Raw genomic sequence first — 21,608 nt, 5'->3', positions numbered from 1 at the left:
CATTCACCGCCCACGACCACCGGCGCACCCTCTTGAGTCCGACTCCTATATCTTGCACACCCAGTCCTCTCTTCTCCTCCCTAAGCCCAAATTCACACAACATAGCCCATCATGGAAGAAGTCGCCCCCGAGTATGATGTCGTCGTCCTTGGCACTGGTATGCACTTACCCCGCCGCAGCTCGCCGCCGAGCGGACAGCTAACACGGAGATGCAGGCCTGACGGAATGCGTGCTGTCCGGGTACGCTCACTTTGAGATGCTGCTTCTGAGCGTGTGCTAACCATCAGCAGTGTCCTGAGTGTGAAGGGCAAGAAGGTCCTGCACATGGACCGGAATGACCACTATGGCGGGTGAGTTGGCATCCCTGAGCCCGGTACAGCATCAAACCGTACTGACGACTGCCAGTGAGGCTGCTTCTCTGAACATCGAGGCGGTACGTTGCCCGCACCCCGCACCCCACGAGCCCGCTGAATACTTACGCCGCGCAGATGTTCAAGAAGTACGGCAACTACAAGGAGGGCGAGAAGCCGTGGGAGAAGTACGGCCGTGCCAACGACTGGAACATCGACCTTGTCCCCAAGCTGCTCATGTCGAACGGCGAGCTCACCAACATCCTCGTCTCGACCGATGTTACCCGATACCTCGAGTTCAAGCAGGTTGCTGGCAGCTTCGTCCAGCAGGGCAAGGGCCCCAAGGCCACCGTTGCCAAGGTCCCCTCTGACGCCGGCGAGGCTCTGCGCTCGCCGCTCATGGGTCTCTTCGAGAAGAGGCGTGCGCGCAGCTTCCTCGAGTGGGTCGGCACCTACAAGAGGGAGGACTCTGGCACCCACAAGGGCAAGTTGCCATTGCCCCGCAATCCTCTCTGGAGCTGTCCAACTAACGCGAGACAGGCCTGAACATTGGCACCTGCACCATGAAGGATGTCTACGACAAGTTTGGCCTCGAGGACTCCACCCGCGACTTCATTGGCCACTCCATGGCTCTGTACCAGACCGACGAGTACATTGGCGCTGTTGGCAAGGCCGACGAGACCATTGAGCGCATCAGGCTCTACGTCAACTCGATGGCCCGCTACGGCAAGTCGCCTTACATCTACCCGCTCTACGGTCTTGGCGAGCTTCCCCAGGGTTTCGCTCGTCTGTCCGCCATCTACGGTGGTACCTACATGCTCAACGCCGATGTCGATGAGGTCCTGTACGAGGGCGGCAAGGTCTCTGGCATCAAGGCTACCATGAAGGAGAGAGATGCTCCCGGCGAGGGCATGAAGTTCACCACCAAGTGCAAGAAGATCCTTGCCGATCCCAGCTACTTCTCCCAGAAGGTCAAGCCCACTGGCCACCTGCTGAAGGCCATTTGCATCCTCAACCACCCCATCCCCGGCACCGAGGACTCCGACTCCCTCCAGCTCATCATCCCCCAGAGCCAGGTTGGCCGCAAGAACGGTATGTGACGCTCTATATTCCGCCAAGCCACCACTATACTAACTCTAAATCAGATGTCTACATTGCTGTTGTTTCCTCGGCGCACAACGTCTGCCCCAAGGGCTACTACATTGCCATCGTCAGCACCATCGCTGAGTCTGACAGCAACAACCACCTCGAGCTCGAGCCCGGCTTCGAGCGCCTGGGCAAGATCGAGGAGAAGTTCATGGGCCCGCCTATTCCCCTCTACGAGCCCACTGAGGACGGCTCCAACGACAACGTCTTCATCTCGAAGAGCTACGATGCCACCAGCCACTTCGAGACTACGACGGGTGAGTTTGCAATGGTCCGGGCTACTTTGACGACTCGGATGCTAACTTCACATTGCAGATGACATCAAGGACATCTACAGGAGGGCCGAGGGCGAGGACTTGGTCGTCGAGGGCCTTAGGGAAGTCCAGGTCGCTGCGGAGGAGTAAACTTTCTAGGGGGGTTAAAGGGGCTATAGGGGCTGGCAGCCATCGAAGAATTAGGATGTACATGGAGATCATAAGACTGCCAATACTCCGGTAGGGAATCAATTTTACGTCGCATACATAATCAAACACGATATCAGTTGAGAAAGTGACGGCGTTCGCCTCTTTGTATCGCCCAAGCTCCCATTACTATGACCACGTTTCCTCTCCGACTCGGAGATTGGGATATCATGCAATATTACGGACCCCTTTTTTTGCCGACCCAGTCCGATTTCCTCGCAAAAAAACATTCCTCACCTCTGGTGTTCCTCACATCTGGTGGGCAATCCACTCCCACCAGCCCTTGACGTCAGGACCTTCACCATCCTCTCCCTTGACGCTTCCCCCCACCACCTCCACCGGCACGTTCATCTCCTCCATGTGCTTGAACTCGAACTTGCTCTCTCCGCCCAGCCCCAGCCACTCATGCTCCTCGCCCACGCTGTCCTCGCTGGCGCCGACGTCCAGGATGCCCTTGGCGCGGGCGACGCGCACCTTCTCGACCTCCTGCTCGAGCTGGGCGCGCACCAGCTGCGGCGGCAGGGCCGTGAACAGGTCCAGCTTGTTGGCGGCGATGAGCACGGGCGTGGCGGCCGTGGCCTTGCTGGTCTTGGCGCCGGTGTAGCGCTTCTGCAGCGCGAGCAGCACGTCGTGCAGGAACTCGGCCGCCTCGGCGAGGCCGGCGGGGCTGGCGGCCAGCGCCGCGGCGTCGACGAGGTAGACGACGCCGCGCAGGTTCTTGGCCGTCGAGAGCGCCGAGGCGAGCGCCCCGCCGCGCAGCTTGCCGTGCCCCGGCGTGTCGGTCAGGGAGAGCTGCCGTGTGCGCGCGTTGGTGGGGTCGTTGACGCTGCGGTAGCGCGCGCTGAAGGGGATGAAGGCTTCGGGGAGGGCGAGGATGCTGCGGTGAGAGGTCTGCGAGGGGTGCGTGGGGATGGCGCGGCCGGTCTCGAGCTGTGGTTGGGGAGTTGGAGGTTAGCGGATGCTCCAATGGGTGGGTGTGGGGTCTTTTCTCAATGGTGGTGAGGTTTAAGGTAGGGTTTTTGCGTACAGCAGTGAGTAGCGACGTCTTGCCCGAACCGCTTGGCCCGACCAGTATGAAGGCGGCGGTGTTGATTGGTGTCCTGTGGCGATATAGCCACAGGTGCAGCATAAGCGGCAGGCCGAACGCGACGACCAGCGTGAGCAGAAAGGTGCTCAGATGGGCGCCAAACAGCTTGGTCACCCAGCTGTCCGGCTCGTACCACTCGACCATGGTCGCTAGGGGCGAGTCAAAGGTATCGAGATGGAGAGGAAGGGGGTTGCAGCGAGGGATGGATTGACTTCCACTCTCCGAAAAGCTGTGCGGGTTTTGTACGGCTTGGGCTACGTGGGTGCTGCGGTCTTCGGAGCTGGCGATGGGGTAGCTAACGCAAGGTGTCGATGTCGGTGCGCCGGGCGGTGAGCGCCAGCGGGCCGTTGGCAAATGGTCTGCTTTCCCGCAGGCGGTTTCCGTCTTCCGCTCCTCTGCACACGCACTTCACCAGGGGTTTTCGTCCGACAACTCTGGAGTTACTCATGGCTTCATGATGACGCATATCTACCCCAGCATCGTTGCGGCACGATGCAGCCATGCCGGAATTCATTCGGGCAGCACGCTATGGATGTGCTTCACAGTCGCCGAAATAGGCAAGCAGCTGGCTTCTGCTGACATCATTGCGCGGTCATGACGCTCACATGTGTGGTGCTTTCCCTTCATAACGCGATGGAGATCTTCGATATATTTTGAGTGGATTTCCATGCCTTATAGGTAGGATGTGCATCAGAAGCTTCTCTGTCTTATATGCAGAAATAACACATCATGCCTCTCCTCAGTAACAACAAATTCGACCCCAACCAGGACATTCCGGACCTTAGTGGAAAGGTATATTAAACCAGTTTCTCTCGTACACTTTCCCGATGATCGACAGAAAATTATTCGTGGCTTCCTCAAGGTTGTGCTTGATATTTGAGCATTAATGAACCTACGTTGCCCCTACGATTTAATTTTTGACAGTCTTGAAGACAAAATGTCCAATTTCAAAGCCCTCTAAAGGCTGCCTACTTACGAACTGAACCAGGTCTATGTTGTCACCGGCGGCTCGGCTGGTATCGGCTATGGAATCGTTGCACATCTGCTGCAGCACAATGCATCCAAGATATACCTCCTGTCCAACAAGGAGGAGCACGCGGAAGAAGCCAAAGAGGACCTGAAGAAGTACGGTGACGCCACTAGAGTCGAATGGAAGAAGTGCAATCTCCAAGACCTGAAGGAAGTCGACGCAGTTACGAAAGAGCTCTCGGACTTGGAGAAGTTGGACGGTCTGATCCTCAACGCCGGCGTGGGTGTAGGCGTCTATAGCGAGACCAAAGACGGCATCGGTGAGCTTGTTCCCACCAAACGTCCCTTTACCATTGTTGACGGCATATCACAGACTCCCACATGCAAGTCAACCACATCTCCCAGTTCCATCTCGCAATGGTCCTCCTCCCGATCCTACAACGCACGCCCAACAGCCGCCTCGTCCTCCAATCATCCGAAGTACACCGAATGGCCGACTCATCCATGAAGTTCGCCTCGCTCGAGGAGCTCAACACCGACATCGGCCCCACCAAGTTGTACGCGCGCACCAAGCTGGCCCAGATCCTGTTCGTGCACGCGCTCGCCCGCCATGCCGCCAAGGACGAGCTCGGCTTCCGCGAGCAGGGTATGGCGACCGGTCCGTGGGTCATCGCCACGCACCCGGGCGGGGTGAATACGGACCAGCCGGACCAAGCCGTCGAGGCGTACGGCACCGTGGGAAAGGTGGGCGCGGCGATGATACGGCCGTTCATGAAGGACCCCATCGACAAGGGGTGCAGGCCCGCACTGTTCGCGGCGACGAGCGAGGATGTGGTGCGTGAGGGGATGCAGGGCGTTTACATCGTGCCGGACCGGAAGGTTGAAGAGCCGAGTGACCAGGCGAGGAATGAGGAGTTGAGTGAGGCGTTGTGGATGTTGACCGAGAAGCTGTTGATGGACAAGATTGGGCCACTGAGCTACGGGCCGGTACACATCGATAATCTGGCCAGAGAGGGTTTGCATGGACCGGTATCGTGAGTTTGTTGGTGGACAAGCACACTGTCTATGCCAGTGTGTCAGCTGAGGCAGTAAGGCGTAATACACAGGAGTAGCAAGCAAGTCCTTTCCATAACCTCGCCTGGTTTGGACCATGCACCGCTCCTAGGCAGCTCGTGGTGAGGTCACGAGTTTGAGGCCGGTCAAAGACAGGCGATCCTCATAGTGTCTGTTCTTGTCCCACCGGTGTTCTGTCCACGCGGTGATCAAGTTTTGCTGTTTTGATCGACGTCCGCCTCACCTCGTCTTTCCTATTGCGGAAGTCCAGTGCACGCACCAAAAGCACTTTTTTCAGCATCTCGCATTCCGCTCTCCGTTCACTGCATTGCGTGTTCTTATGTGTGATCTTCTGGACACGAAGTCTTAGAGGCTTGTCGAATTGTTATCATTGAGGCAGGCCGTTCATGAAACCGAAACACAACACCTGAATGCAAGTCTAAGTATATGCTTTAATCAAACCGAAACCGCGAAAGACAAAGTTCGAACTGGGTTGGTTCCCAAGGTTGGTCGTCCGTATCGTAGCTCATGCCGTTAAGTATGGTGCATCTCGCCGACGCTGCTGGTCCGAACGCGAGCACGCCGCCATGCGTTTTCCGTAGTGGTTGTAATTGCACTCCCATGCTTACCGAAAGACATCGATGCACTGTCATCCATATGCGAGCGTAATGTTGGCCCGCCCCCGATCTCAGTCACACTCCACGCGCCGCGCTCACTCCAACCTCCCCATCAACTCCCTCCGCACCCGCAGGTTCACCACGCCTCCGCACCCAAACGCCGGCACGATCCTCGCCATGCGCGCCAGGCAGCTCATGCCCCAGTTGCTCGTGACCTTTCCCAGCCGCTCCGCAAAGCCGACGCCGGGCGAGCCGCGCGGGCGGTTGTACAGGTCCAAGCCGAGCAGGTGCAGCGGGGTGCTGAAGATCTGCACGGCGGCGGGGGCGGCGAACTGGGCGGCGCTGGCGGCGTCGACGTGCCTGCGGAGGGCGTCGCCGAGGGCGCCCGTCGAGCGGTCGATCTTGGCGGCCAGCGCGGGCGCCAGCAGCGGCGGCAGGTTGAAGCTGGCGAAGACGGTGAGGCAGTCGCGCAGCGCGAAGAGGGCGTACGTCGCGCGCGGCACCGGGCGCGGCGCCCCCGTCGTCATGCCGAACATGCGCGTGAAGCGGCTGTCCTTGTACAGGCAGAGGGCGAGGTTGGCGCTGCTGGTCGCGAGGAACTTGGGGGCGCCGGCGGTGGTGGTCCCGGCGGGCGTGGCGCGCAGGACAGATGTGGTCGTGTCGAGCGTGTTGGCCGTCAGGTAGGTGCCCGTGTAGAGGGCGAAGATGAGGGCGAAGGGCCGCGACAAGATGTAGGTGTGCGGCCGCACGAGGATGGTGCGGAGGGAGCTGAGGAGCGAGTTGCGGAGGGTGGAGCGGCCAGAGGCATTTTCGATGATGGCTCTATGAGGGCAGGGTTAGCGATTTCGAGGGGTTGAGGTACGTAGTAATAGCTGCAGGACGGGTAAATGGACATGGGAGAGGGTTGCTGCGCCGTACATCGGTAGGCGAGCCAAAGTGGCCTGATTTCTACCCCGGATTTGCAGAACAACTCACCGATCAATAGCCGTCACGACTGGGGCTACAAGGATTCCAGCGCTGGCGGCCGCCGTGCAGTCAGCGCCGATTCTCCAGCCCAAATTTTTGGTATTCCACGAGGTAGCCGCTGTGGTTTTCATGTCCATGTCTGGTGTCGTGCCATTTGCATCGACAAGGGGGGAAGTAGGACGAGAGGGTACCGCGGCTACCCGCTGGTGATCCGCATCTGTTGCGTATCTTGCTCCACGCATTGCTGCAGCCGCCGGCGTCATCGGCGGCTGCTGGTGGTGCGGCGGGCTACGATAGCTATCGGGTGTCTCGCCCGCTTGAGCTTCTCTCATGGCTGCGTCTCCTGGGGTTTTTGGGGGCAAATACAATAGTTCCCAGGGGCGAGCCACGACCTGATGCCTTAAAAGTACGGAACGAAAGACTGATGGTCAGGGCCGAGAGGCGCGGGTTGCATTGGTAAAGGGAGCGCCCTCACAAGCTCCCATGTTTCCCAAGCCACATGAATCATGCCTCCGTGCCCGCGTTTAAGCGGCCGATATCGGCCTTTGCCAACGTCTGGGGACCAGCTCGCGGGGAGGTATGCCCGTTTAGGCAAGCCAGCTCCCTGATGCTCACGACGGTCTAGATGATCGAGAAATCCCGCGGAATGATCTAGTCTCAAGCAAATTGAAGATCGTGAGCAACTTCTGCTCACCTAGCTATCTGCGATGATATTTCTTGCCCCAGGGGGCTGGATTATTTGCATGCTCAAGATGAACACAGGATTTTCTACATCTCAACTCATTCCAAAACAGGAAAATTACATTCCCGCCACAGATGCATGTGGCTGCACTACTCCGCTACCACAGCGTCCTCCACGCGTGGCAGCTTTACGATCCAGTTCTCCCAGAACTTGATGCCGTCCAGCCCTTGCTCTCGACACAGCACACCCTTCTCCTCAGCCATCTCAAGCTCCTCTGTTGCCACACCAACGCTCCAGCCAAACCACTCCGCAGCTTCTTGTGCAGTGACTCCCCGTCCGTACGTTTCCCAATCCCAGCCAGCCTCTCCAGGCGGAGCAGCAGTGTGGAGCTCCTGAAGCCAGCTCACCAGACTAGCTATTGTCTTTTCGTCTGTTCGATCGCGACCTTGTACAACAAGGAGCCCACTCTTAAAACGTCGAAGACGAATTGGTAGCTTGAGCTTGTCCCACATCTGAGCGGCCTTCTCAAAGTCTGTGGGGCTGACGAGCTCAACGCCCCCTCTGGCTCGGTTAAAGACGGCCCAAAGATCCACCAAACTCATGATGCCACCCTCGCGCTTCAGGATGCCCTTTCTGTCATCTGTCAAGAACTCTGCCAAGTTACGCGACAGCTCTGAAATATAGAGCGTGTCTGAGCCCGAACCCAGCATATCCTTTGTTGTGACTAATCCTAATGCAGAAGCCGACTGGGCGAGAGCTGCGTCGGCTTCTGAATTTCCGTTTCCATTCAGATTTGCTTGGCTGGCAAACTGTTCCGCCAGAGCTATAATTTCTTTGGCTGAAGTCATCAAAGCCTCGAGATCCTCAAAGGCACTGCCGATCATGATTTCGTTGTTCTGGCGCTGCTCGATTCCGCGTCGTTCAAGACCTCCGATCCCGACCGCTTTGTTTCTGATCGGCAGATCACCTGGGCTCTGCGATGGTGTAGAGCTCTCGATCGGTTTAGGAATAGGCGGTGCACTCTGCAACAACCACTTCCTTTGTAGAAGAGCGCCCTTTAGCCTCTCGAAAAATATCTTCTCTCCACCAACACGGAACGAGAACTTGATGCACTCCGGTACATCATCGCCGATGGGTGCGCCACTGAGGACCGGTGCAGGCGAATCGTTCCTATGTATCGGAGAATGATTGACGTCGGCACGCTTATCTACAGCGTTGACAAGAGAAGCGCCACACATCTCGCAGCTCAATAACGATGGATGGTTTTGGAACGTGCATCTCGGACACTGAAAAGCAGCGGTCCCCGGAGAGGTGTCATTAATCCGCGCACCGGCTGATGAATAAGAATACTCAGAAGCCCTTTGGCTGCCGGGTAACTCGGTTTGAGCCTGCCTGTTTGCTGCGATAGCGGCTTTGATAAGGTGCACAAGTGGAGGCTTCAAGCCACAAGCCAGACATGGCGGCAGCGGCGTGTTGGCGTTTGCCAACGCGGGATCGAAGTTTGATGGCACGGGATTAGAGAACGAGCATATCGGACAGACCCATGTCGCGGAAGCGCTTGGAGGTGATGCGGGTGTAGGCGGTAAAGGGCGCAAAGGACTACCGTGGCGCGGCGGGGTCGAGACAGGACTGAATCCTGCGCTGTTACCGCTAAGGGGGGCTGGACTGCGGGTCGCCGCGAGGTTTGGACGTTTGTTGGGCTTAGGATAGACGGTGACTTTGGGCGACGATTTCAGGAAGCCGGCCTGTGTTAAGAGTCAATCAGCACGCTTGCCTGCCATCCCCACGCTCGGGCGCATACATAGAACTCTGGGCGCTCGACGTCCTTCAGGTTGACGGCTACGGAGAATTTGCGCGGCTCTTTGTTGTCGACATAGCAGACACGGTGCGAGGTCAAGTAGGCGTGGCCATCTTGGTAGTCGGGTATCTTGTATTTGCTGCGGAGGCGGCCATCAGCTTCGCGGCGCGCTGGCGAAGCTGTTGGGAGCAGCACTCACCCTTCGTACAGGCCGACGGCATCCTGCACGAACAAGAGCGTCTCGTCCGGCAGGAGCTCAGGACGCAGAGCAGTGGTGAGGTCAAGGCGGTGGAGGAACATTCAGCGCATGGGTGCAGGCGTGGTGCAGCAGCAGCAGCGATGGCTGAGCTCGCGCCCCGCGGTCGGGTGTAGGCAGCTTGGTGCAATTCCGTCATCGCGCTGATTGGCTCCTCACGTGCGCCGGCTTGCCGTTCTGGCCCCGGGCCGTCAGGCAGCGCCGCTCGCGGCTTCCACTTTACACCGATCCTTGGGCCAGCGACCCGCGTGCCGCCAAGCCAGTAAGCGACTGCTCGTTTAAGGCGACATTCCACCGACCGCCTCACCTCCCTCACTACCACACACCCCTTCCTCCAGCCTCCTTTCTCGCCCACCCACGGCTTTCCGTCTTCTTGCCTACCCTTGCTTCTGCTCTCGTTGCTCGCTCCTCCAGTCGCAACGCCATGTCTGCCTCTGTGCCATGGCGCCAGCCGCCCGGCGCTGCGGCCATGAATCGTAAGCCAGACGCGCTCCACCACACAAAACGCCCGTTACTCACGCGTCGCGTCTCCCCAGCCCCAGCACCCGCTTACACTGCCGTTCCCGCTCGTCGTGCCTTTGCCCGACCCGAGCCCATGTCTACACCCCCATCCCAACCCCAACCCGCAGCAAACTCGGCACCGCCGAAGAAAGTGGAGTGGCCACCTTCCGTCCGCGAATACGTGCAACGCTCGTTCGCCGACCTCTCTGCCCTCCCCAACATCGGCCGCAAAGACATTGAAGAGACACTCAAGAGGGTCATCACCGAAGCCACCGAGGCCAACATGCTATACCAAATCGACTGGGAGAAGCACCCCCTCCCCCAAGAGATCATCGTCGCCCAGCGAAACTCAGCCGCAAACGTAGCCAACTCGCCTTGGAGGAATCACTCAACCCCGGAAAAGAACATGGCGGATGCAAATGGCGCTTTTCCGAAGAAGCGCAAGTCTCCCGATGCGAACCACGATGCTGACGATACTTCAATTCCACCCTGGCGGAAAACTAACAAGAGAAGACTTGATGAACGCAGCGACCCCCCAACCTCGCCCGGCGTAGTCCGGAGCCTAGCAGACAGAATGGACAAGAACCACCACATCACCCCGAAAGGACTCCGCGACAAAGGACTCAGTAAGTACGACAACGATGCCGACAAGATCGAGAAGCGCCAGCAACGTTTCTACAACGGCAAAAGCTCCCCGCGGCCCTGGAACACCTCCCGCGATGACTCGCCTGCGGACGCCAACGATGGACCCGTTGTCGGCACCTGCCAGGATCTGGAGAAACGATACCTTCGTCTCACATCAGCACCGAAACCGGAGGCCGTCCGTCCCCCGCAAGTCTTGGAGAAGACATTGGAGCATCTCAAGCACAAGTGGAAGAAAGAGGGGAACTACGCGTACATTTGCGACCAGTTCAAGTCGCTTCGCCAGGACCTGACCGTGCAACACATCAAAAACGATTTTACCGTGACAGTGTATGAGATCCACGCCCGTATCGCGTTGGAGAAGGGGGATTTGGGTGAGTATAATCAGTGCCAGACGCAATTGCGTGCACTGTATTCGCAGAAGCTCGGAGGGCATCCGGCAGAGTTTCTGGCATACCGCATTCTCTATTTTATCTATACGCAAAACCGAACCGATATGAACGAGGTGCTGGCCGATCTAACCCCCACAGACAAAACGCAACCCGCGGTCAAGCACGCTCTGGACGTCCGCTCCGCTCTCGCTCTTGGCAACTACCATAAGTTTTTCAGATTGTACCTTGACACTCCGAACATGGGGGCATACTTGATGGACATGTTCATTGTGCGCGAGCGACTAGCCGCCCTGGCTAACATTTGCAAAGCGTAAGTCCCTCCTCTTTCCGCCGACGATTGGAGAATACTAACTTGTCCTTAGGTACAAGCCCAACATCAACATCAAGTTCCTCACGGACGAACTTGGATTCGAGTCTTACCAGGATTGCGTGCAGTATCTGTGTGATCGTGGCGCTCAACAGTTCTTGGAGCAGAAAGATGACGGTAGTGTGATTTTCCGTACGGAACCGCAATCGGCGGCACTCTTCGAACAGCTGAAAGCGGGAGCTTTCGCACGGGTCGACATCAAGGGCCAAATATGAAATACCGCGCTAGATCGGTACGATCCTCGCCCATCCTACGGTGCTCGCGTAGTCCATGCGCCGAGTATTCGCAACTGTGGCTTCGGAGCCTCCGGTGGCCTTGTAGTGTCTCACCAGAATGCGAGCGGTCGCATGCTTTTTACTCATCGCATTCGTATGCGTCCACCTCGCATCGAAGTCCCCTCCGGGGACGCCTAACGGCAACTTGCATTTTTTACTTCTTTTTTTCTCTATCATCTATCTACCTACCCTCCCGAAACCCACGTTCAAGGTCGCCACGGCGATTCCAGCCTCTTGGCGTCGCCTCGTTTACGACCTTCATTCGCGCGAGGGCCGAGATCTTTGGCATCTGAGGAAAGTTTCAAGTTTTAGCTTTCTGGCGGTGACAGGGCGCCTCGGCGACGTTGGCGAGCCAGAGCAGGGGTCCCGTTTCGGGTCGGGGCGTGATGCGACTGGTGAGGGTGTGGCGCGCAACGCTGGAAGGATCGGCAACGGCAGCCTTTGTTCGGAACAAGGCCCGGGCGGCGCGAACGTGGCTATGCCTGTCGGTGCGTCAATGCGACGTGCAGGAGCTTTGTCCGAGCGGAAGGCTGCACAGCCGTTGGCAAGCGTCATGCGGGCTGGGAGGCTTGCGGAATGACAAATGGAGGCGTCTTTGGCGGAGTTTTGGGTTGATGGGCTGTACGGGTTCTTTGCGTGGTGGTTTCAGCGATGGATGCCCAGGCCGTGGTGCTGAGTAGTGCAGCGCTCCCGACATCCGGCGCTGCAGCAGGCGGCGAGTGCTGCCCTTGGCTTACACGCGGGCGGCGCAGGTACCGCGGGCGCGCGGCATGGGGTTGGACGCGGGCGTTTGGGGATTTGATTTGCACATCCGTAGCGGAATTGACGTGTCGCCTGGCATGGCGCTCATTACCACTGGTTCGCGGTAAGGCTGATTGTGTCGCGTTGGCAGGCGCTGTCAAGCCCGGCGGCGTGGGCGTCCTAGGAACGCGATCGCCAACTGCTGCATCGCTGCGGCGCACAGACGAGCGCATCCGGGGCCCTGGCGCCTCCCCGCCGCGCGCGCTGACGCCTTGGGCGCGCAGTCTCAGGTTATTACGCGCCTGGCAGCGCAGCGGAGCCGGCGTGCAATCTCATTGTTCGCTCTGGTGGCGCGCTGCCACGAGGAAAGGCGCTTTGGGCCAGGGTCTCCCACGACGTCTGACGTGCAGGCCTTCATTCCAGCCCGACGCACCGCAGCCTGTCGCCCTTCTGCTCGCGAGCCGCCCTCTGCTCGCCTGCGCGCCCGCCCTCTGCTCCCCGCCGCCCCCAAGCATTCGCCTGCGCCTGACCAGCAAAGCACCGATCGCGACCAAGCTCCGGCCAGGGCGCGCTAAAGCGATTGCCTGCCTGTGACAACACCTGCCCGTACCAAAACCTGCCTGCTCCCCACCAAACAGCAGCCCTCGAGCAAACGCTCCCCGCCTCTCGCCGCGCCGCGCCGAGCAGCTCCAGACGTTCGAAATGGTCAAGGTGAGCCCCTCGGCCCAGCCCCAGCGCGCCCCGTGGCCCAGCCGGTGGACCCTGCCCGCTGAGTCCCGCGAACGCTGCGCTGACATGCCGCCGTTCTAGTTCCGGAGATCGCTCAAGAGCGACAAGGCCGACTCGAAGCCACACCACATCTCCATCCCGCCCAAGGATGCGATAGCCATCGTGCCGCCCAAGAAGGTGCGTCGTGCTGCCCCGCCCCCCCCGACCGCACTGCTGCCCGGCGACGCAACGCCCGCCCTCCGCGTCACCGCGCGCCCGCCGGCCAGCCTTACGAGTCCCTGTGCCCGCGCAGTCATATCGCCGAAATTGCCACTCTCGCTAACACGCAGCGTTTACTAGGTTATTAAAGCCCTCTACGACTACAGCGCCCCCGACAGCGAACACTACCTCAGCTTCACCCAAGGCGACTTCCTGCACGTCGTCGGCCGCGAGAACGACCCCGACTGGTACGAGGCATGCAACCCGCTGCACGGCTCGCGAGGACTGGTACCCGTCAAGTACTTTGATACCGTCGGCAAGACTGTGCGAGACAGCGGCAGCTCCGTTTCCCACGCCGATCTCGCGACTCTACACAGTGCCGGTCACGACAGTGGCTACGCTGAGAAAACTTCCGCCGAGCACGACATTTTCCCCAAGCCCGCAAGGATGAGCAAGTCGTCGCTGAAGGGCGGCGCCGGCGGCACCGGTGCCATGGTCTACGGCGTCGTCATGTACGATTTCAAGGCCGAGCGCCCTGACGAGCTGGAGGCCAAGGAGGGTGAGGCCATCATCGTCATTGCCCAGTCGAACCCGGAGTGGTTCGTCGCTAAGCCAATCACCCGCCTGGGTGGCCCTGGCCTGATTCCTGTCTCCTTCATCGAGATCCGCGACATGTCTACCGGCAAGGCCGTCCCCGATCCCCACGAGGCCGTGCGCGCCGCCGGCGTGCCGCGTGTAGAAGAATGGAAGAAGATGGCGGCCGAGTACAAGAACGGTAGTATTCCGCTCGGCAAGCTGGAGTCCAACTCGCAGCAGACGCTGCAGCAGGGCATGGAGCGCATGAGCGTCCAGAGTCGAAACGGTCAAAACGGATACGCAACGGTAAGTCCGAACGAGTTTCCAGTCCGCGCGAGCCTGAATAATGATCGGCGCAACCAGTCCCACTCCCGCTCAGGAAGCGTTGCCGCCCCCAACGGCGGCTACCGCCAGTCCAACCAGGCCGAAGCCCGATTGCTTGCGCCAATCAACGCAAGTGTTCCCCGGTATTGTTTCGCAAACGACATCTTCTGGTTCATCGTCGAGTGCCAAATGGAGGATGGCTCCTACTGGGAACTCTCTCGTCTCTACCAGGATTTCTACGACCTTCAGATCAAGCTCATCAATGCCTTCCCGCTGGAAGCCGGACAAGTCGAGGGCGTCGAAAGGACCCTGCCCTACATGCCTGGACCAGTCACCTACGTTACAGACAATATTACCAACGGCCGCCGGGCGAATCTTGACGATTACATTGTAAACCTGCTAAAACTCGGACCTCATATAACCCGCTCGGAGCTCGTCTGCGAGTTCTTCAAGCCCAAGGAGAATGATTACGAAATTGACCCCAACATCAGTGCCGATGGATACCGGCTATCCGGCGCGTCTCAGCATTCCACGGATCCGTCTGGTGGCGCTTCGAGACAGTCTTCCACGGGGAATTTGCAGCAAAGCCACCACTCGCACAGCCAATCGCAATCTAGCTATCACAGCCACCAGCGCCAGGCATCCAAGGCTGGATCTTTGCACCCGGTTCAGCAGCACCCAGGAATGCAGCGGAATAACAGTTCCATGACGCAGGGGTCAGCCTCATCCGCCGGCAACAGCAACAGTACTGTCACTGGAACTGGTGTCGGTGCCCACAAAATCAAGGTCTGGTTCGAAGAGGACAACTGTGTTATTATCAGGATGCCGGCGTACTTCCGTTTCGGGGATTTGTACAAGAAGTTGCAGGAGCGTCGTGCGCTGGAGAAGGGCGTGAGCCCGCAAGAGGTGATTGATGAAGGGCTGTTGGTCGAGTACAGGGACGAGGCCGATGGCCAATATTACAGCATTGGAGACGACGAGCAACTAGAAGACGCGATTTCTCGAAGCCCCAAGCTTGTGCTGTGGGTCAGTGCCGCTCAGTAGCTTGGAGACTGAGGCGCTGCATACTGGGGTTAGAGTTTCCCTGCATGCGCAGGCGCTGGAAGACCAGAGTCGAAGGGTCCCACTTCTCGTCGGGAGATATGCCGCACTGCGACAAAGAACGGACGAATGAACCGAGCAAGAGTAGGAGAAAAAATTTGGTAAGGAGCACATGATACACCGAAAACGCTGGACTCCATTTGATTTGGCAACGGACATACTAGGTGGGCTGCATATTTTCCTTCTCTTTTCTATACCTCCTGATTAACGACGCACGACTGAAGATATCACTTTCTGTTTTGGTTTCCCCTCGCCTGTTTACTGCTTTTTATTGCATCTTCATTGCTGCGGTGCTGGATGGACAAATCGTCTCTGCTTGGATAGGGTAACGAAGAACCAAGGCTTCACAAACATGTTCCGGCTATGAACAGAAGTCATTTGTTCCGTCCCTACGACCTTTGCCAGTACGGCGTTCCTTCCAGGCGTCTTGATTTATTGCTTTTTGGGATAAGAAATAGTTTTCCTGTCTTCTTTTTTCGGTCTCTCGGTCCTTCTCAATTTCCTTTGCTGGTACACTCACGTTCATTGTTACTACTCTTTTCCTTACTTATTTTGACACCCGGAGCTCCCGGTTTCCTTTATCCTCGTCTGAGGCGTTTCGCGGCGTAATCTTCTCAGCAGCGTGCCCAGTTCTTCTCTTGTTGACCTCGTCTTCCGGTTCTTTTTTGATTGTGGCCTTGCCGACTCAAGGTGAATGGACGTCCGGTGTGCAGTCTACTATGCTCTATGCATGGGCGTGGAGCAAAGGTTCAAATTCTCTCCGCTGAAGATCATACAGGAGTAGGAATGAGTATTGGAGGGTGTTGGGATTTATTGAGAGACGGCTAAGCCGAGCATTGAAGAGGCGCAAGGAAATCAGAGGAAATGTTAGTAGTGGTAATTGGTCATCACCTGCAAAATTCTTGTTTCTTTTCATTTCTGCTCCTCCTTTTCCTGATCGGATCGGATGCGGTGCATGTAAAGTGAGACCATGTCTATGGACTACCTGAGGGTATCGGGTAAGACTGGCTAGGGTGACATTTGACGTCCTGTGTCAAACGACATTGTCAAAGTACTGTTACTTCTTTGCTTTCTCTATCACGCTAGTATCTCAAAAGTATTTCATGGATTTCCCGTTTGCCATCATTACCGCTTCCTTACGTAGAATCTGGATGAATGCATGAGGCCATGCGGTATTTGAATGCACGTTGCTTTTCTTGTCGTTGGAGTTATATAACATGCAATTGTATCACACTTATGGGTGCTTCAAAATCATGTGGTGAACCCCGATGCATGTATGCCTGCAAACACACACACACACCCGTCACTAGCTCAAGCAGCCGCCGGTACCATGACCGTTACGCTGACTGGTAAAGTCTCTCGCGCTTACGTTGCCTAGCACGGCGCAGGACCGCGCTATACGCACATCAAACACGCCGTGGCGCAAGGAAGCGAGAAAAGATGGAGAAAAGAAAACGCCTCGAGTCATCAAACGTCGTCAGCCAAGTTTCGAGATCTGCGATTCGGGACCGATTAGGCCGGAACCCAGAAAGCCTAGATTTCTGGCTGTCTCTTCCTCATCAGCCGTTGTTATTCCGCAGTGTAGAACGTGCTAGGTGGGAATATGAAGTCGCGCATAGAACCGGCGCGTCCCACGATGGAGTACGAATCATGTTCCCTCCGTTGTCTTCTTCTATGAGAACGTTGTTTGATTATTCGTGAGTTTGTTTCCTTTTTTTTTTTTTTCCGAAGATTGTGTGGGAAAATACCTTGCACCAAGGCACTGACGAGAAAGCATAAACTTCACTAATCAAGGTTCCCTGTCTCGTTCCATGTTTCATATAGGGGCTGGAGGTCTTAATGGGTTGCCGCAGATCGTACGGCGTCCGCCGCAGCCGCTGGGCTAGACCAGGCCGCCCGCCTGCCGTTGACGTAGTGAATAACATTTGGGTAGGCGACGTGGGAAGACGAATGGTATGGTCGTATCAATCGATTGTTACATAGTTCATAGAAGGTCTTTAGACACGGAATGCATATTCATCTCTTGCTGCCTTCCAGTAGATATCCTGAGCCCAACCACGTCCGCAGCTGTGGCGCTCACCTATAGCCATATGGATCCGAGTAATAATAACACTCCTCGGTTACTTCAACATCACTTCATCAGTTCCCGCACGCCTGTCTCACAACGACCGACCCTTTGCGCTCGGTGGTGCCCACATTTCCCACCACAGCCACCTCCAGCTCAATCGTGATCAGTCAAGTCATTCGGCCCTTCTTGCTCATCATCCTTTGCGGGACACGCATCCCTTCTCGCCTCGAGGCGCAACGTCGGTGCTCCGCACAGCTTCCCCGAAACAGGCGTGTTTCAACTTGCCGCGTTTCGCCAATCGCCGGCGGCCCACATCAGCGGTTCGGAAATTCAGCCACACATAAAGCGGGGGCCCACATCCCGGTTTCATCAACCACAAGCAAAAAAGAACGCCTCCACAAGCCATGATGATGAGAGGGCTTGAAGAGGGCAAAAAGAACTGACGTAACTTCCTTTCCGTCGCCGGGAATCGAACCCGGGCCTTGCCGGCGCTTGATGCGAGGAGTGCTCTGTATCTGAGAGCGGCAAATCCTAGCCCCTAGACCACAACGGAAGTTGTAGATCTACCCGATTGCTCGAGTGTCTCTCTCAGGTGATTGTGAGGGTTATTTTTGCGGCAGAAATCTATATAGATTGCTACAATCACTGCCGTGGAAATCACTCGCCGGATAGGGGATAGAATAGAGAGAAACGGAGGATGTGCGTGGTTGAGGACCACAGTGAAGCTCTTTGGTGAGTACGATGTGTCAAACATTAATCACGGTCATCTTGCATTGCTAAGAATGCAGAGTGATTCTCTCAGTGCAGCCTTGATCCATACCACGGTACGTATAGCCACTAATGACCAACAAGGAGTGATTTCAATGTACCCCATTTTCGAATCTCTCCCACGTAGTAGACTTCAGTCATTTGTCTCCGTGCTCCAGTCCTTTTTATTGACGTCCACTTGCCATCGTAACAATGAGCTCACACATGGACGACGCTTCAGTATATCTCCGAGCGTCTTCTCTCCCTCGCGAATCGCCGGCCCCAGCATTCAAATTTAAACCGGAGCCTGGCCGGCCCTCCTCTTCTTGAAGACGGCGTTGAGCGGCGGTAGCGTCAGCGTGAACGTATCCCGCTGGTTTTTGTCGAAGTCGGCCGGCGTGGCATCGTCCGCCAGCTTCATGTCGAAGCTCAGCGCAATCTGCGAGATGGAAGCACGCAGCTCCATCCGCGCGAACTGCTTGCCGGCACAGTTCGTCGCACCTGCAAGAAGTCGTCCAGCGTCAGCATCGTCGTCATTTCTCCTCGGCCGCATATATATCGTCAAAAGGTTCCGAAAAGAAAAAAAGGGGGCAGATATCTCACCTCGCGAAAACGCCAGGAACGGCGCCGATTCCGGACTCAAGTTCTCCCACCTCTCGGGGACGAACGCGTCGGGATCCTCGTAGTACCGGGCGTCCCTCTGGATCGAGTGCGCCGGAATCGATACCACCGTGTTGCCGGGCACGTACACCTCGTCAATCTGCAAACCCTCGGGCGGCGTCAGCCGCGAGAGGCCCGACGGCACGGGCGGCCGCAGGCGCAGCGTCTCGTTGATGACGTGGTCGAGATACGGAACGTTCTTCGCCGCGTCGTAGGACCAGCCGGCGACGCCGTCGGGGAAGGCGGCGTCGAGCGCGGCCTGCAGCTTGGCGAGCGCGCGGCGGTCCCGGGCGAGGTAGAAGACGGCGTTGGCGAGGGCGGCGGCGGTGGTGTCGCTGCCGGCGATGATGATGAGGCGCGCGTCCTCGTCGAGGGCGACCTTACCGGGCGGCGCGGAGCGGTCGTTTTCGTAGCGCGCTTTGAGGAGCCAGGAGAGGAGGTCTTTGGGCTCGTGTTTGCGGTCGAGGGTCTTTTTTTTGAATTTGATGTCAGCACGGGGCGGTTGGGGGGCAGTCGAATGACGTGTGTGGTGCTTTTCTTACCTTCTCCTTGAGCGCCACTTGGTTGCTGCAGTACTGCTTGAAGAGGAGGAACTTCCTGGTCGCGCCCGGGGTGTCGGTGAGGATCTTCAGCAGCCACGGGACGGAGCTGAGGAAGCCGATGATGGCCATGGATTCGTGCACGCCCTTGATGGCGGGGTGGTCGGTTCCGTGGTCCAGCGAACGGAACTCGGTGCCCAAGCCGACATCGCCGATGACGTCCAGTGCGAACGTGTTGGCCCAGGAGGTGATGTTGACCGGCTCTCCTTCGCGGTTGCCAAGCTGCTCGACCAAGCGCTCCGCCTTTTCCTTGACACGGTCCTCATACGAAGCCAGAGCTGCGCCGCTGTCAGCATATTGCCGGCCTGGGATCATTCAAGTGGTTGGCTTGCGATACCTTTGACGCTGAACCCGCGGTCCCATGCTCGCCTTCTGTTCTTCTGCACCTCTTGCACTTTGGTGTAGAACATAGACTCTTTCGACGGATCCTCGCCTCCCTGAGCGTACCACGGACCTTTAGCGCACTTGGACGGCGGACCTGTTACTGTCAGCGTCTGGCTCAAATCGCGTCCCTTCGGCAGCTTTACCATATACAAGTGGAATGGCAGAAGCTCGGTTGATCGAGATGTGACGGGGACCAATGCGAACGAAGTCTCCGTACTGTTGGTGCAGCTTGTCCACCTCAAGATGGAACCGGTTGTTGCTCTTGACGGTCAGGCTCAGCCCGTAGAACTGAGACAGTCTTGCCGGGATCGGGCCAGGAATGTGCCGCAGGCGGATGAGACGGCCAACTGCGATGCTGGTGTAGAGACCGATATTGAAGAAGGTCGCCGCGAGAAAGGTCTGCCAGGCGGAAGACGAGAAGGCGAGTTCGGAAACGAAGAAGGAGTGGCAGAATAGGGTCGCGAGGCCCGAGACGTAGACTCCAATGACGCGCCAGCCCTTGGCATCGAGTTGCACACCCGACCCTTTGATGCACCAATGGACCAATGTGCCCAGCGCCAGCGGCGCCAAAGGGTTGATGTTTGCGGGCATGGTGTGCTGATTGAAGGGTGCGCTGACTGAGTGGCTGCGCAGACTTGCTGTCCGAAGTGTATTGCCGCGTCGTCGGTGTTTTTATATGTATACTTTTGGTATCTTCTACCTCGACCAGAATCATCCGATTACGTGGCGGACGATCATGCCCAATGAATATTCCCTGTCGAGGCATCCGTGTCATGCTCAACCCCACTCCAGGCAGCTGTGTGGATATGGGAGATCAGTGAGTTATTGAAAGTATTCAAAGCCAAGCGCTTCGATAGCTCGGAGACATCAATCTTAGGCGGTGGAGCTCCAAAACGGTCTGCCGCGGGGATTGCATAGGAAAATCCTAGAAGGATGATTCGATGCAAGTAGGATGCAGTGGTACAGGGGACCCTATCAGGCTGCATTTTTTCTGAATTCACATGGCCCACGTATGTAACTCAGCTGTGATTGGAAGGCGAGCGATAGCGGTAAGTTCCTCCCACGGTGGTGCGAAATACCCTGCGCCGGAAAAGTGGGAACCCGCAAATCCAGAACAGTGCTCTGCCGCTTAGCGTCCTGACCTTGACAAACACCGCCCTGCAGGACCCTAACGATATTGGGGAGCAGCTGCCTTCGCCTTGGGGTACGTGAACCGGAGGAAGGTGCAATAATTCCAACTAATAGTTATTTCTGCCAGAACTGGCGTGTTAGGCTTGCTGTCGATCAAGTGAAGCTCTGATATCGCGATCGTGATAAAGGAAAGTGCTCTGGACAGTTTAGGGCTTAGTGCTGGCTTCGCTTAGGCCTGATGGCCTTATTGGGGGCCAGAATGCTTTGACCGCCTACAAGAGACCTTATGTCCATGCGTCTGACCCAGAAATCGCGCTGTCGCCTTCAAATGCTCTTTGAACCCGGTACTGGGGGCTATTTGCGGGTATGTCAGCTCGAGATCCGCAAAAGGCAGTAGTAGATAAACTCGGCGCCACCGGAGGGGGATTTGAGATCAAGTACGAGCATTGCTACAACAACTTCTTTGGATACTTTCCTTGGCACATCAGAGTTTGCAGTGTTACCCGAGGCTCATTAGAGGACCTGCCAATATGGTTGCAATGACAACCTCTATCAGGTACCATAGGGAAACAAATTGAATATCTATTTGGTACTTGGCAGCTCTGAGCGACTTCACCAGACCCCGCTTTCGAGCAGTGATCCATCCATTGATTCGTGTCTGTGACAGCAGAAACCGCGTCTAACCAGCAGGTAGCGACAAGCCAATCACCACGCAGAAGTATGCAGCGAGGACCACGCCGAATGCCGACATAAGCCAGTTGACGTTCCTCAAAATAAGCATGTCCAGG

The 21,608-nt window shown here is 57.2% G+C and overlaps 8 protein-coding genes and 1 non-coding gene across 9 annotated transcripts; 4 read left to right on the top strand and 5 right to left on the bottom strand.

Moving 5' to 3' along the window:
- Positions 1–111: 111 nt before the first annotated feature.
- On the top strand, positions 112–1,900 carry GDI1 (Rab GDP dissociation inhibitor alpha; the record flags this gene model as incomplete). Its single annotated transcript, XM_066774674.1, has 8 exons — positions 112–157; positions 216–240; positions 291–350; positions 406–433; positions 489–870; positions 891–1,442; positions 1,496–1,753; positions 1,812–1,900. The coding sequence occupies 8 exons, from the start codon at positions 112–114 to the stop codon at positions 1,898–1,900; spliced, it is 1,440 nt and encodes a 479-aa protein (XP_066634793.1).
- A 306-nt stretch (positions 1,901–2,206) lies between these two features.
- SLS55_003194 (uncharacterized protein) lies at positions 2,207–3,188 on the bottom strand (the record flags this gene model as incomplete). Its single annotated transcript, XM_066774673.1, has 2 exons — positions 2,207–2,887; positions 2,985–3,188. 2 exons carry the CDS (start codon positions 3,186–3,188, stop codon positions 2,207–2,209), a joined length of 885 nt encoding a protein of 294 aa, XP_066634792.1.
- A 585-nt stretch (positions 3,189–3,773) lies between these two features.
- SLS55_003193 (uncharacterized protein) lies at positions 3,774–5,051 on the top strand (the record flags this gene model as incomplete). Its single annotated transcript, XM_066774672.1, has 3 exons — positions 3,774–3,836; positions 4,033–4,333; positions 4,387–5,051. The coding sequence occupies 3 exons, from the start codon at positions 3,774–3,776 to the stop codon at positions 5,049–5,051; spliced, it is 1,029 nt and encodes a 342-aa protein (XP_066634791.1).
- Positions 5,052–5,778: 727 nt separating this feature from the next.
- Positions 5,779–6,891, bottom strand: SLS55_003192 (uncharacterized protein; the record flags this gene model as incomplete). Its single annotated transcript, XM_066774671.1, has 2 exons — positions 5,779–6,503; positions 6,888–6,891. 2 exons carry the CDS (start codon positions 6,889–6,891, stop codon positions 5,779–5,781), a joined length of 729 nt encoding a protein of 242 aa, XP_066634790.1.
- Positions 6,892–7,480: 589 nt separating this feature from the next.
- Positions 7,481–9,429, bottom strand: VPS36 (Vacuolar protein-sorting-associated protein 36; the record flags this gene model as incomplete). The annotated part of the gene is made up of 4 exons (XM_066774670.1): positions 7,481–8,538; positions 9,022–9,076; positions 9,133–9,268; positions 9,329–9,429. 4 exons carry the CDS (start codon positions 9,427–9,429, stop codon positions 7,481–7,483), a joined length of 1,350 nt encoding a protein of 449 aa, XP_066634789.1.
- Positions 9,430–9,854: 425 nt separating this feature from the next.
- SLS55_003190 (uncharacterized protein) lies at positions 9,855–11,502 on the top strand (the record flags this gene model as incomplete). Its single annotated transcript, XM_066774669.1, has 4 exons — positions 9,855–9,861; positions 10,015–10,902; positions 11,059–11,230; positions 11,283–11,502. The coding sequence occupies 4 exons, from the start codon at positions 9,855–9,857 to the stop codon at positions 11,500–11,502; spliced, it is 1,287 nt and encodes a 428-aa protein (XP_066634788.1).
- Positions 11,503–13,005: 1,503 nt separating this feature from the next.
- On the top strand, positions 13,006–15,174 carry BEM1 (bud emergence protein 1; the record flags this gene model as incomplete). The annotated part of the gene is made up of 3 exons (XM_066774668.1): positions 13,006–13,014; positions 13,114–13,209; positions 13,372–15,174. The coding sequence occupies 3 exons, from the start codon at positions 13,006–13,008 to the stop codon at positions 15,172–15,174; spliced, it is 1,908 nt and encodes a 635-aa protein (XP_066634787.1).
- A 2,579-nt stretch (positions 15,175–17,753) lies between these two features.
- SLS55_003188 lies at positions 17,754–17,852 on the bottom strand. Its single transcript has one exon. It is a non-coding gene; the product is annotated as a tRNA-Glu (tRNA).
- Positions 17,853–18,341: 489 nt separating this feature from the next.
- On the bottom strand, positions 18,342–20,280 carry SLS55_003187 (uncharacterized protein; the record flags this gene model as incomplete). Its single annotated transcript, XM_066774667.1, has 5 exons — positions 18,342–18,547; positions 18,650–19,175; positions 19,249–19,583; positions 19,643–19,783; positions 19,833–20,280. The coding sequence occupies 5 exons, from the start codon at positions 20,278–20,280 to the stop codon at positions 18,342–18,344; spliced, it is 1,656 nt and encodes a 551-aa protein (XP_066634786.1).
- Positions 20,281–21,608: the final 1,328 nt, after the last annotated feature.

This window comes from Diplodia seriata (assembly GCF_021436955.1).
Source record: "Diplodia seriata strain FDS-637 chromosome Unknown scaffold_3, whole genome shotgun sequence".
Taxonomy (NCBI): Eukaryota; Fungi; Ascomycota; class Dothideomycetes; order Botryosphaeriales; family Botryosphaeriaceae; genus Diplodia; species Diplodia seriata.
This window is presented reverse-complemented; position numbering and strand designations above follow the sequence as displayed.